General features: G+C 40.5%; 2 protein-coding genes across 3 annotated transcripts in view; both read left to right on the top strand.

Annotated features, from left to right (window-relative positions):
* LOC123756396 (synaptotagmin-15) overlaps positions 1-14428 on the top strand; it is a 96267-nt gene that overhangs the window by 32782 nt on the left and 49057 nt on the right. Inside the window, exon 2 of one of the 2 annotated variants that reach the window (XM_069331189.1) lies at positions 11460-11526. The exons of the other annotated variant lie outside the window; for it this stretch is intronic. The gene's annotated coding sequence lies outside the window, so the exon portion shown is untranslated. The remainder of the gene's footprint in view (positions 1-11459; positions 11527-14428) is intronic. 2 annotated transcript variants of the gene reach the window in all.
* Positions 2250-3974, top strand: LOC138368343 (serine-aspartate repeat-containing protein F-like). Its single transcript, XM_069330869.1, has one exon. It carries the CDS (start codon positions 2250-2252, stop codon positions 3972-3974), a length of 1725 nt encoding a protein of 574 aa, XP_069186970.1.

Genomic DNA, 14428 nt, shown 5'->3' with positions numbered 1-14428 from the left:
TTGTCTTTGTGTTGGTGACAGTGATGACCTGGACTAGGTTTTATGGTGATCGAATAGCGATACTGATATTAAAAGACAGAAAGAAGAAATGGACGGAAAAAGTAAAGAAAATATGTTTGATGATAAATACAGGGGATGGAGAAAGAGAGAGAGAGAGAGAGAGAGAGAGAGAGAGAGAGAGAGAGAGAGAGAGAGAGAGAGAGAGAGAGAGAGAGAGACTTGTTATTAATAGATGGAAGAAATTCTCTCTCTCTCTCTCTCTCTCTCTGGACCTGTTCACTCCAGATGCACATCTTAAAATTTGTGTGAATCACTTAAGAATGAAGCTTCTAAGCCTAACGCCAAACCTAAGCCAGATATTAAAGGGGAAGATATTCAATCTAAAAACAGAAATGTGTATTGCAAGTGATGGGATTGTATTTGTTATATATCTTTATTCCACCTTTATTCCATCTTTATTTATTTGGTGAGTCAAGAAACTCACCAACATCTCGGGAGAAACTTCACACAAGTGCTCTTTGTCACCTGGTTGAGGAGCCTCCGTGAGACGTAAATATCTTAAGACTTTACCCAAGATGAGAACGAAGCTTTAATTAAAAACTAAATAAACTTTCATGTGTAACAGATGAGACGACAACGATTTGTAGTACAGCTTATTCTTAGTGTGGTCAGGTTGTTGAAACTGGGAGCGCTAAACACGTAGAGTTGATCACTCTCACGGTAAGACTTCCTGAGGGGCTTTGCAATTACTTGAGTCACTCCAGTGTTCTTAAAGATATCCTCAGCCCCAAGTTTGGCAGGACAGGCAACTGATAACATGTGTGATTAACCTTCCGGCGAGATGGGCAATTTTTGGTTTTATTTTTAGTATCACGTAGCTAGCTTTTTGCGCTCTGGAACCTTTCATATGTATTCCAGAGTAGCTGTACTTACACGGATATGCTGTCACGCTGTCAATACACACATATATATATATATATATATATATATATATATATATATATATATATATATATATATATATATATATATATATAATGTCTAACCTATACCAGAGATGTCTAACCTAACAACCTACCTAACAATACGACAGAAAGTTAAGAATTCAACGTAAAACCCCCTTGTTATTTATTTGTAATGTTTCCTGAGATTAAAACAGAATCTGGGAAATGAGAATGTGCCAATATGACGCAAATATTTCAACTATACACAATCGGACGATTCCTGGTACTAATCGACCGTGTAAATTAATTAATTTGTATATTCTTGGAAGCCACTGACAGAATCCACGACATTCACATTCATTAATATAATTACACCCAAATTATACGAGTGATGTGGTTAATTTTCTTCACAACTAAATGCTGTCGAAATAAAGTCATGTTGTATGGAAAGTTGTGCAGTAACTAGGCTTGGAAATTGGCAGGAACTTATAAATTGGCTTATATGGGGTGAAATGGGAGGAAATTGGTTATATGGGGTGAAATGGGAGGAAATTGGTTATATTGGGTGAAACAACAGAAACTTATAAATTGGTTATATTGGGTGAAACAACAGGAACTTGTAAATTGGTTATATGTGCACGGAACGACAGGAACTTAATCATTGGTTATATTAAACTGAACAGAACTTTTTGTTATTGTCGAACTTAAATCTGGTTATATATGAGCAAACAGCAACGATAGCGAAAGAAACCTTAGCCTTCCTAAACACGGGGGGAGGGGGGGGGGAGTTGAGATCGGATATCTTTGATGTTATCTAGGTAACTGTTAGGAGAAAGCGCTAAGCCAGTCTGCCTACATAGCGCTTGGAAAGCATTGAAGGGCAAGTTCTGGATATCTTAGTGGGTGTTTATCGAGCATCCGAACCGGTTTAGATATCGTGCAATCCGTCATCTCGAACACAACATCGCATTTTAACGTATAAATCCACTCCTAATTCGACAAAAAAACTGTTGGAACAAAAATCATAAGTGCCACAAGATTAACGGAATGTCCCGTCTTCTGTTGTGGGTCCTCGGTTGTTTAGGGCAATTCAGGCAATTTAGTACATACGTTTAATGACGTTTTGAACGCTTAAGAGAACGTTCATGTGCTGCATGAACACCTTGGCGGAAAATAAGAGTTTATCCGGAATAAGAAATAGATAGTGGGTAACCGGCGTGAAAGTTTTGATTAGAAGTTTGAGGAACGAAATTGGGAAAATTCAATAAAAGTACTTAAAAGATTTTCAAGGTTTCAATGGTCGAGATGCCGAAAGTTTCTCTTACTTCTGAGTCAGATATAATGTCCAGTAGTGTTGCTGAGTCAGATATAATGTCCAGTAGTGTTGCTGAGTCAGATATAATGTTCAGTAGTGTTGCTGAGTCAGATATAATGTCCAGAAGTGTTGCTGAGTCAGATATAATGTCCAGAAGTGTTTCTGAGTCAGATATAATGTCCAGTAGTGTTGCTGAGTCAGATATAATGTCCAGTAGTGTTGGTGAGTCAGATATAATGTCCAGTAGTATTGGTGAGTCAGATATAATGTCCAGTAGTGTTGCTGAGTCAGATATAATGTCCAGTAGTGTTGCTGAGTCAGATATAATGTCCAGTAGTGTTGCTGAGTCAGATATAATGTCCAGTAGTATGCCAGAGTCAGATATAATGTCCAGTAGTGTTGCTGAGTCAGATATAATGTCCAGAAGTGTTGCTGAGTCAGATATAATGTCCAGTAGTATGCCAGAGTCAGATATAATGTCCAGAAGTGTTGCTGAGTCAGATATAATGTCCAGTAGTGTTGATGAGTCAGATATAATGTCCAGAAGTGTTGCTGAGTCAGATATAATGTCCAGTAGTGTTGATGAGTCAGATATAATGTCCAGTAGTGTTGATGAGTCAGATATAATGTCCAGTAGTGTTGATGAGTCAGATATAATGTCCAGTAGTGTTGCTGAGTCAGATATAATGTCCAGTAGTGTTGCTGAGTCAGATATAATGTCCAGTAGTATGCCAGAGTCAGATATAATGTCCAGTAGTGTTGCTGAGTCAGATATAATGTCCAGAAGTGTTGCTGAGTCAGATATAATGTCCAGTAGTATGCCAGAGTCAGATATAATGTCCAGTAGTGTTGCTGAGTCAGATATAATGTCCAGAAGTGTTGCTGAGTCAGATATAATGTCCAGTAGTATGCCAGAGTCAGATATAATGTCCAGAAGTGTTGCTGAGTCAGATATAATGTCCAGAAGTGTTGCTGAGTCAGATATAATGTCCAGAAGTGTTGCTGAGTCAGATATAATGTCCAGTAGTATGCCAGAGTCAGATATAATGTCCAGTAGTGTTGCTGAGTCAGATATAATGTCCAGAAGTGTTGCTGAGTCAGATATAATGTCCAGTAGTATGCCAGAGTCAGATATAATGTCCAGTAGTATGCCAGAGTCAGATATAATGTCCAGTAGTGTTGCTGAGTCAGATATAATGTCCAGTAGTGTTGCTGAGTCAGATATAATGTCCAGTAGTGTTGCTGAGTCAGATATAATGTCCAGTAGTGTTGCTGAGTCAGATATAATGTCCAGTAGTGTTGCTGAGTCAGATATAATGTCCAGTAGTGTTGCTGAGTCAGATATAATGTCCAGAAGTGTTGCTGAGTCAGATATAATGTCCAGTAGTATGCCAGAGTCAGATATAATGTCCAGTAGTATGCCAGAGTCAGATATAATGTCCAGTAGTATGCCAGAGTCAGATATAAGGCCCAGTAGTATGCCAGAGTCAGACATAATGTCCAGTAGTATGCCAGAGTCAGATATAATGTCCAGTAGTATGCCAGAGTCAGATAAAATGCCGTGTAGTATGCCAGAGTCAGATATAATGCCGTGTAGTATGCCAGAGTCAGATATAATGTCCAGTAGTATCGCTGAGTCAGATATAATATCCAGTATTATTGCTGAGTCAGATATAATGCCGTGTAGTATGCCAGTCAGATATAATGCCGTGTAGTATGCCAGAGTCAGATACAAGGCCCAGTAGTATGCCAGAGTCAGATATAATGCCGTGTAGTATGCCAGAGTCAGATACAAGGCCCAGTAGTATGCCAGAGTCACATATAATGCCGTGTAGTATGCCAGAGTCAGATATAAGGCCCAGTAGCGCGTGATAAGTCTCTAGACAAACCTTATAAACTCAGTTATTTTCCTTCATTTACGAAGCAAAAATTTAATACTTCACCAGCCGAGGAATAATAAGGTAATGTGATAAATGTAGAGAAAAGAAGTAATGCAAAACAGGATCATTTTTGTGGAGAAAGCGCGCAATGTTAGTGCACCAAATAGCACTTGGAAGGGATACGAGCACACTGATATGGGATTGGCCGGAAGAAGATTGGGATTGGGATTGGCCGGAAGATGAGAAGGAATGGCGCCCAACCACTTTTTTTCAGGGTTATTGCTGCTCGGGCCCTAAGCCCGAACAGCCCACTAAACTGGTTGGCCCACTAAGTGTTGCTTGTTTCTGTTTTACTTGGACGGAGTATTTATGACTCGTATGGTCGCTTCAGTAAGATTTTGCCCCATGTGTTTAACAACTTCTGCTGCTCTGTTGAATCGAAGTTGAAACCTTAATGGGTTTGTAACTGTGCACTGTGTTAGATAATGTTCCAGTGGCATTTCTCCACAGTGCTGACATTTCCTCTCATCTTCCGGAACCTGTAAGCCTATTTCCCATGCACATGGGTATCCAAGCCTGATGCGATGTAAGTGTACTTCTGTTGCTCTACTGCTCCCTTTCATCAAACTAAGTGGTTCGTAGTTGGTTGAATTCTTGTACCAACCCGCAGATCCTAATGTTGCAACTGCTGTGTTGTGGTCACTCTACATCATCTGCATTGCTCTGTTTCTAATTACTTTCTTAATCTGTGATAGACTCTGTGGCATGTAAATGTCTACATTTCTCCTCTTAGTTGCAAGTTTTGCAGCTTCGTCTGCAATGTCATTTCCTATTATTCCCACATGACTTGGCTCCCAGTTGATAAGTACCCGTCGGCCTTGTCGTTTGAGTGTTTGCAGCTCAACCACTTGAACCATCGGGAATCGAACGCCGACCTACAAAAAAAAAGCGAGGCCGCCGCTATATAGCAACGAATCCACGTGGTTGGGTTTATAAAAGAAAAGGAGTAAACTGTATTTTGTATTTAAATCGGTGAACTTCATTGTTTTGGGGCCGCCATAAATCATGGGCTAGACCCGAGGTTTCTTTCGTGTCCCCTTGGTGTTTGGTGCCCTTTGTGGGGTGTAGTGGTGTACCTGTGGTGTACCTGTGGTGGTGTACCTGTGTTGGTGTACCTGTGGTGTACCTGTGGTGTACCAGTGGTGTACCTGTCGTGTACCTGGTGTGGTGTACCTGTGGTGTACCTGTGGTGGTGTACCTGTGGTGTTGTACCTGTGGTGTACCTGTGGTGTACCAGGTGTGGTGTACCTGTGGTGTACCAGTGGTGTACCTGTGGTAGTGTACCTGTGGTGTACCAGTGGTGTACCTGTGGTGTACCTGTGGTGTACATGTGGTGTACCAGTGGTGTACCTGGTGTGGTGTACCTGTGGTGCACCTGGTGTGGTGTACCTGTGGTGTACCTGGTGTGGTGTACCTGTGGTGTACCTGGTGTGGTGTACCTGTGGTGTACCTGTGGTGTACCTGTTATGGTAGTCTTCCTGGTATGGCCTGAGTCACCTACCACATGTGGTGGTGATAGTCTACTTATTTTAGTTATAATAATCCACATTATATGTTGCTTACAACAACACTACACTTAAAGAAGAACATATTAATCATTCGATATTTGTATGTAAAATATTACAATGATTTTATTTTTGAATAAAACGCACTCCATCGTCCTGTTTGGATAATACGTTTTGTGCCTATATGGACCATCGTACATATATTGACCTATTGGATGATTAGAATTTGAATTTGAAATTCAAATTAGAATCAAATTCAAAGTAGAATTTGGAACTATTCACTCTATAGAGGCCGGACAAAATTAAGTTAAAAGCTGAGTTTATATATTCCTCGGCCTAATATAGCACATATTTGTACTATATTAGGCCTTAGATAGCGTGTATTTAGGCCTTGGATGGTTAGGTTGAGTTTTATTAGCAACGAAAATATAAAACCTTTTCAGGTTTGTCCAAATTCAAAGGTATATGTATATATATATATATATATATATATATATATATATATATATATATATCCTACTGCCAAAAATTATCAAAACCATCTTTTTTCATTTAAAGTTCAAAATTTTCATTGCTAAATATATCTTGCAATTGTTAATGGCTGTAATGTACTGGTATGTGTACTTACCTAGTTGTGCTTGCGGGGGTTGAGCTTTGGCTCTTTGGTCCCGCCTCTCGACTGTCAATCAACTGGTGTACAGATTCCCGAGCTCCTCGAGCTCTATCGTATCTTCATTTGAAACTATGTATAGAGTCTGCCTTTCCCCCATGTGTGTGTGTGTGTGTGTGTGTGTGTGTGTGTGTGTGTGTGTGTGTGTGTGTGTGTGTGTGTGTGTGTGTGTGTGTGAGGGGGGGGGGTGTTGCGTGCGTGTGTGTGCACCACCCACACAGTGACACAGTGACTTGATGGTTCTTTCCGCCACTAACTCATTGATCCCAGGACGTGACAGTGCTAAGCTACAAGCTCTCTCTCTCTCTCTCTCTCTCTCTCTCTCTCTCTCTCTCTCTCTCTCTCTCTCTCTCTCTCTCTCTCTCTCTCTCTCTCTCTCTCTCTCTCTCCCATGCCCTCACTCCGTCTGTCTCAGCCTTCACTCCTGTGAAACCCTACCCATCTGAGACGCTGAACTAAGAACCCTCTGTTTACTGGGCCGTCTCCCTCGCCCCCCAGCCTCCCCCAGCCCCCCCTCCCCCAGCCCCCCCCCAGCCCCCCCCCCCAGCCCCCCTCCCCCCGGTCACACCCACCCTTGTTTTCGTATAATTAGCGCAAACTCTTAATTACCCAACTGCCTGTCACCTTACCAAACACCAAGATAGACATATATATCTATATAAATATGGGAGAATGTTTATATATCTTTCCAAAGTTGGAAGCCTGATTCTTGGGGCTTAACTGACTTTGCAGGTGGAATGGTCTGGAGTACGGAACGAGCATAGGCTGGTCAGGACCTGCCTCTGTTGGTGCTATTAAGAAGGTGGCTGGTTCTAGAGACCCTATAGAGTTCTTCACTTGAAAGTTGAAGTGAATTTAGTATTAAATGGAAATGTCTGACCCGTGTTGGAGGTCGGACATAAAAGTGATGGGATCACTTTTTGTTTGTCCCATCTATCAACCCAAAGAAAGATGGGGTGATGGGAGGTAGAGAGGGGAGAAGAGGGGGAAATGGAGAAGGGAGGGAAAAGAGTGAGGGGGGACAGAGATGAGGGGGAAAGGGGAGAAAGGAGGGAATGAAAATGAAGAAGGAGAAACGGTGGGTAAGAGGAAATGGATGAGAGGAGGGAATAAAAGATGGTTAAATAGGGTGGAAAGGGGAGGAGGTAGGGGGACTAATAAACTGTCCCGGGCACTGCCGGGGTACCCACTTCTAGTCAGCCCTTTAACAAATTTATTATTTATGCATGTGTGTGTAGTTCTGTACTCGTATGATTAATATTATGATTAAATAATTATTAATCACAAACCACTCACACTAACGTGACATATCAATGAGAAAATTAATTGAAGCAATGCAGTGATTATTATTATTATTAGTAGTAGTAGTAGTAGTAAAAGACAAGTAATTGTAGTAGTAATTGATAGTTTTCGTAGCAATAGTTGAGTAAGTTGTTCAAGTATTAATTGCAGCAGTTGTGGTCGCAGAAATAATATGGGGGTTGATGATATAGTATTAATAAGTAGAAATAATAGTAGTTTTAAATAGTGGCACTAGCAGTAGCAGAAACTAATAGTAGCACTCAGGTAACTGACAATAGTAGCAGTTAATAGTAAAAGGATGAATGGTTGATGCCGTCAATGTGTCTTTGTCGTCGGTGCATTATGTAGAGAGTGGAGGAGAGTTGTAGGGGGAAGAGCCTTTAATTGTTTAACATAACTTCATCTGGCTGTGTGGAATCAGTATGTAGTGCTGTGAAACATTCTAATATGTTTGGCTCATTTCTGTATCTGTCTGCCTCTGTCTTCTCTGTCTCTCTCTCTCTCTCTCTCTCTCTCTCTCTCTCTCTCTCTCTCTCTCTCTCTCTCTCTCTCTCTCTTGTTGTAAAAACACATCTGGTTTATCAATATCCAACTCCATTATATATTTTCGTGTGTCTCTGTCTGTGGCTGTAACATTAGACCAACGAAGGGGCTAACCCAGGAAGAGACAGACCCACAAAGGGGAAGGAGACCCACGCTGGGGTGGACAACGTATGAACAACCAGTATGAACAACATATGAACAACGTATGAACAACGGGTGAACAACTCAGGGACCACGCAATGAACCGCCAAAAGCGACTAATGAAACATGGGTGGCAGAGTCCGTAGACTTCAACCAACGTTCGGAGTTCTTGCGTTTCTTGCCTATCAACACTTACCTATTAGTACCTACGGGGAAGTGAGCTCTAGCTCTGGCCCCCCGCTTCAGCCCCCCCCTCCGTTCTTACACTTTGAAAACGTAAAATTTGCAGTGGTTTAGCGTAACTAAATGCGTAGAAACCCAAGCAATAGTATTTCTATGAAGGAAAAATCATCACCCGACAGGCGGACTTAACCAGATGAACTTAACCAGATAGACTTAGCCAGATAGATTTAGCCAGATAGACTTAGCCAAGACCTTAATGCCTGACCCAACTTAGAGTTGTTGTTAGTGCCAAAGATTAATGGGAGTTGTGGTGAATATAATTTTCTTATATATTTATAAAAGTGATGCTATTTGTGCTGAGAGAGAGAGAGAGAGAGAGAGAGAGAGAGAGAGAGAGAGAGAGAGAGAGAGAGAGAGAGAGAGAGAGAGAGAGAGAGAAGGATAATATTACAAATAACACTAGCAATAATAATAATAATAATAATCAAAACAATAATCGGGAAATGTGAATAGAAAATAAAATGACATAAAGAACAGGAAGAAGAAAAAGAAATAAAGAAGAATAGTAAAATAAAAATACCGAAGGGAAGAGAATCATGGAGGAAGGAGGACCCAGATTTACTACTGCCCATTCATTTGCATATTCCTTTTACTTCACATTTTACTTCACAGATGGTGCCCGCCGCCTAGCTTTGATGCCCCTTATATTGCTCCTGATTCTGATTTCTGCTCCTGTTCCTTCCACTACTGCTGCTGCTGCTCCTTTGCTTCCGCTACCGTGGCCCGCTGCTCCTGTGCCTCACCTTGTCGCCTCCTTCTGCGCCCCTCTCCTGTTCTTGCGTCCGCTCCTCCTTTTATTCATGTTCTTTATTGTCTCATTCGTCTGATTCTCCTATTCCTGCTGCTGCTCATTTTCTGAGCCTGCGTCTCCTCTCCTGTTCCTTTCGCTTCTCTCCTGTTGCTGCAGTTCCTCTCTTCCTGTGTCTGTTGCTCCTTTTCCCCTGCCCTCCTTCCCTCCCTCTCCCTCTCCCTCTCCTCACTCTCCCCCAACCCCCGCCCCCCCCGCCCCCGCCCCCCCCGCCCCGCCCCCCCCCCCGGGGAAGGTTTCTCACCTATACCGAGAAGGGGGCGTGATGCTCCGGAGTGACCTTTGACCTTCAAGAGAAGCCACGGAAAGGAGCTTTGGTGTAGACCAACGTTGTGTTCATGGGAGAGAGAGAGAGAGAGAGAGAGAGAGAGAGAGAGAGAGAGTTGTTGTTCTAGATTTAGCTACTCAGAACAAAATGTCCATGTAGCACGGGCTATGGTAAGCCCGTAACAGAGAGAGAATTACGGGGTCAACTAAAATGGTGGAAGGTGACGTGAGGTTGAAATGTAGAGAAGCGGATGTATTGTTGGTGGGTCCCGCGGCCTGTGAGTGGTTGTGAGGGGTGAGGGGACACTGCCGCTCTCACGATTACCTGCCTCACTCACCTTCAAAGAGAGGCTTCAAGCTCGTCCTAGTGTGAGGCACCTCTTGAGAGAGAGAGAGAGAGAGAGAGAGAGAGAGAGAGAGAGAGAGAGAGAGAGAGAGAGAGAGAGAGAGAGAGAGAGAGAGAGAGAGAGAGAGAGAGAGAGATTGGGACAGAAAGGTAAACCTCATGTTCATTTGCAGTATGTTGATGTTTAATTTATATTTAAGAATACACGTTGGGCGTGAAGCCATCCTCTCAAAGCTGTGGGCATCGCAGAGTCTCTAAACCCGTGCACTGCGCAGGGTGCTATAAGCCCCCCAACGCTCACATCTCACTAACCCGTAATACCGCATGCGGTATAACCTTTCCAATTTCCATTTTATTTAACTTTTCCAAGTCTGTTTTTCTCTTTTCATTACTTTATGCACTTTTGTATTTCTATTAAGCTCAGTATTGACATGAATTCTCTGGAATTTAGACAGAGAAACATGCTAATAATAATACTAATAATATTCCTACCACAGTGTTCATGAAAGTGAATGTAATTTACAAGAAAATATTGGGATTTTTTAACAGTTTTGATGTGCTTGATACAAGACATATAAGTACAGTAGATAGCTGTAATATAAAAATTTGAGATAACAATAAGGCAGATACAGTCTTTCCAACCTACAAATACACATCAAATCCCTGGCAACTCCTAGAGGCTAACCAAAGGACTGTGGTATTAAATGAACAAATCCACAAGGGCCGTGACGAGGATACGAACCTGCGTCCGAGAGCATCCCAGACGCTGCCTTAATCCCTGCCTTGTTCATATGATGCATGACGCAATTGGGATTTCTGTGTAGTGACTGTGGTATTCATTGAGAATTTTCAATGGTTTGTAAGTTAAAAGAAGTGCAATCTTAGAACTCGTGAACCTAATTGGTATATTGTAGTTAACGTGTAGGGTGCTTGTTAAGGCTAAGGTGCTCGTTAGTGACTGTAGCGACAGTTGTAGGGAAAGTTGGCAATTACGTGATATGATATTCATGTAGTTTTTATTTTAAAATTTTAGTTGGTACTACAAGGCTAATTTGGTTCTTACAAGGTTAATTGGTATTACAAGGATAATTGGTACTACAAAGATAATTGGTTCTTACAAGGCTAATTTGTATTACAAGGCTAATTGGTTCCTACAAGGCTAATTGGTATTACAAGGCTAATTGGCACTACAAGCCTAATTAGTAACTTTGTACTACAATATTAATTACTGAAAGTATCACAAAATTACTATTTCCAGTTGAATTAGGTCAATAGTATATAAGACCGCATATTGCACACTGAGCAGAATATCAAATATTTTTATATACTTTAATGATGAAATTAAATGTTTTTTTTACTTTACTTTCGAATAAATAAAATATTGTGAAATTATCTCATTCATATATTCTCATGGATATTTTTTCCATTAATGCAGGTGAAGCAGCGACCCCTTGCAAGCGACCACTCAGCGGCAGCGAACACTTCTAGCGAATACGCTTAAGGTAAGTCCCGCGCTGCCTACTTCGGCAGCTGAGAGAGAGAAAGAAAAATAAAGAAAGGGAGAAAAGGGCAGGCTCGGGGTTAACGGAGTGAGGAAGGATAAAGACAAAAAAGTACTGAACTTTTTCAGTTTATTCAGTAAAACGAGAAAGGTAATTTTAACGTAAAACATCAATAAAAATAGTGAGATATTTTCCAGAAGCTAAGATAAAATGTTATGCAAAATGAGAACCGACACCAAATCCCTCAAAATATCGAGAGAGAGAGAGAGAGAGAGAGAGAGAGAGAGAGAGAGAGAGAGAGAGAGAGAGAGAGAGAGAGAGAGAGAGAGAGAGGAGAGAGAGAGAGAGAAACTAAGAACAAGAAGACATTAAGAATGTACCAGGGAGCCCCGGAAGAAAAAGGACCGAAAGATAGAGCGTCGCCAAGTTTGCTGGCGGCGCCGCCAGATAGCGCGGCTGCCTGCGGGACACAAAAGTGCGGGAAAAGAATATTTATACTTGGAAGGCCCTGGAGCCGGAGTCATTAAGCAGTTACGCAAGAACTTAACTAACTTTTTTTTTCGTTCTTATCGCCTTCTTGGCGGTTACGTCGCGATTCAGCAAGCTGTTTACAAACGTCGTTCCTCCTAAGAACAATGATTCACGCTATGACACCTCCACAGCACTCGTAGCTTTACGTAAACCGTACATAAAGTCAAGGTTTCTCAACTACTACAACCCTTTCACAACTGGGAACTCAAAATATATTACCTTGGTCGGCGGATCTCAGTTCGATCTCGTAATGTCAAGCAATAGGTGCTTTGTGTGACCGTATTTCATATTAAATATGTATATTATGAACAGACAAATACAAATTACCATAGTAAGTTATTATATCAGTTCTTAAGTCAATACTAACAGCTGTTCACTTAAACTAGGAGAAGGCCAATGGTTAATGTGCTTTAACAACATACCAATTGTTTTCCCAATAGAAATAGTTCACTCATAATTAAAGTTGTAAGGTATTTTGGTAATTAGAGGCCTACATATTAAATTATTCATGGTAAATTAAAGACTGAAGACTAAGCCAGTGACTTTGAATCAGAATAAGTCTTATCTAACTTTTATATTATAGATACTGTTTATTGTTTGAAATTGCTTACGTAATAAAATCGTAAATGAAAGGATTTTATTACGAAAATGAAATCGTAATAAAGACTGAATCAATACCTAACAAGATTTAGACCAAATATACTAGAGTCTAGTGTAGAATTGAATGTGGTATAATACTTACAGTAAGTTATATAAAGCACATTACTGTACTAATGTTACTAGTAACTAATGTTTTGTAGATCCTATATTTACCAATAATGTTTATACCTTGACAATATTACAAACATTGGAAAGTCTGAATTACTAATAAGGATTACTGAATTGAATAAGGATGATACTGGTAATAATAATATTTTTTATATTTATATCATACAATATACATTAAACCATGTTACAGTGGTTAATTAATAAGTAGATCAGTTTTATATTGCAAATGCCATGAAAATAGCTTTACCCATAATCATTCAATTTATAACATTTGTTATTTAATTTTATGTACTAAATACAAAATCATAATAATAATAATAATAATAATAATAATGTGTACTGTCTATTTTCATAAGAATGTGTACACAAAGAACATAATGTAAATGTTTTATGTCTCAAGAAAGGCAGAAATACAAGCAACAATTTAAAACCTAACCTTCTAAAATATCTCAAGTTTAGGCGAAAATAAATATATAGTATCTGCAAGCACGACCTGTCATTCAGCCCTCTTGTAGTGACGAACCCTTGACATGCTTCTATTAATTCTCTAATTAACAGAGGTAATTAGAGAATGTGTTGTTAATATCACCAGGACCACAGTTATAAAAGTTACTATCACTCCATCAAGGGACATAAAGTTCATCAGAGAGCAAAGATACATATGTTTTATATGTATCTTTGCTCTCTGATGAATTATATGTTGTATCCAGTGTTCCTTTGAGTCGTGTAAGTTCACCGTGCTGAAGCGTGTGTAGGAATCTTCTGGACAGTTCTTAAGAACCTTCGTAAAACAGCTACTTAAGAACAAATACGTAACTCTTCGTGAATGCAGGTCCTGTTCATGGGCTTCCCTTACCTTCATCGTCATTCACATTCACATTGAAGTCTTTATTTTTATTAACTTTCAAAGGAAAATTATATTCGAAGTCTTAATTTTCTTTATATTTCTTGTTATCCTTCATATATTCCATTATCTATGAAAACATTATAATATAATAATTCCTGCCTCCTCGTTCAGTCTTGTTCTCCTGAACATCTCTTCTCCGCTTCCATTCCCCCAAGGAATTTTATATGTCGTGATCATGACCCCCTTTGTCTCTTTAGTGTTGCGATGTCGTCTTTTCTCCCGTTGGAATCCGTGTGAGGCAGCGCTGCCAGTTCACTCGTGTGTACTTCCTGGAACTAGTTGATGAGTTCACCTGCCCTCGTCTCATCCAACTTTCATTCGCATCCAGCATTCTGGGGAAACTGCTCTGGTTGCGGCCTCTGAATCTAAATCCTGGTTGCGGTCTCTAAATCTAAATCCTGGTTGCGGCCTCTAAATCTAAATTCTGGTTGCGGCCTCTGAATCTAAATTCTGGTTGCGGCCTCTGAATATAAATTCTGGTTGCGGCCTCTAAATCTAAATTCTGGTTGCGGCCTCTGAATCTAAATTCTGGTTGCGGCCTCTAAATCTAGATTCTGGTTGCGGCCTCTGAATCTAAATCCTGGTTGCGGCCTCTGAATATAAATTCTGGTTGCGGCCTCTGAATATAAATTCTGGTTGCGGCCTCTGAATATAAATTCTGGTTGCGGCCTCTAAATCTAAATTCTGGTTGCGGCC

The sequence above is a fragment of the Procambarus clarkii genome, chromosome 25, assembly GCF_040958095.1.
Source record: "Procambarus clarkii isolate CNS0578487 chromosome 25, FALCON_Pclarkii_2.0, whole genome shotgun sequence".
Lineage (NCBI taxonomy): Eukaryota > Metazoa > Arthropoda > Malacostraca > Decapoda > Cambaridae > Procambarus > Procambarus clarkii.
This window is presented reverse-complemented; position numbering and strand designations above follow the sequence as displayed.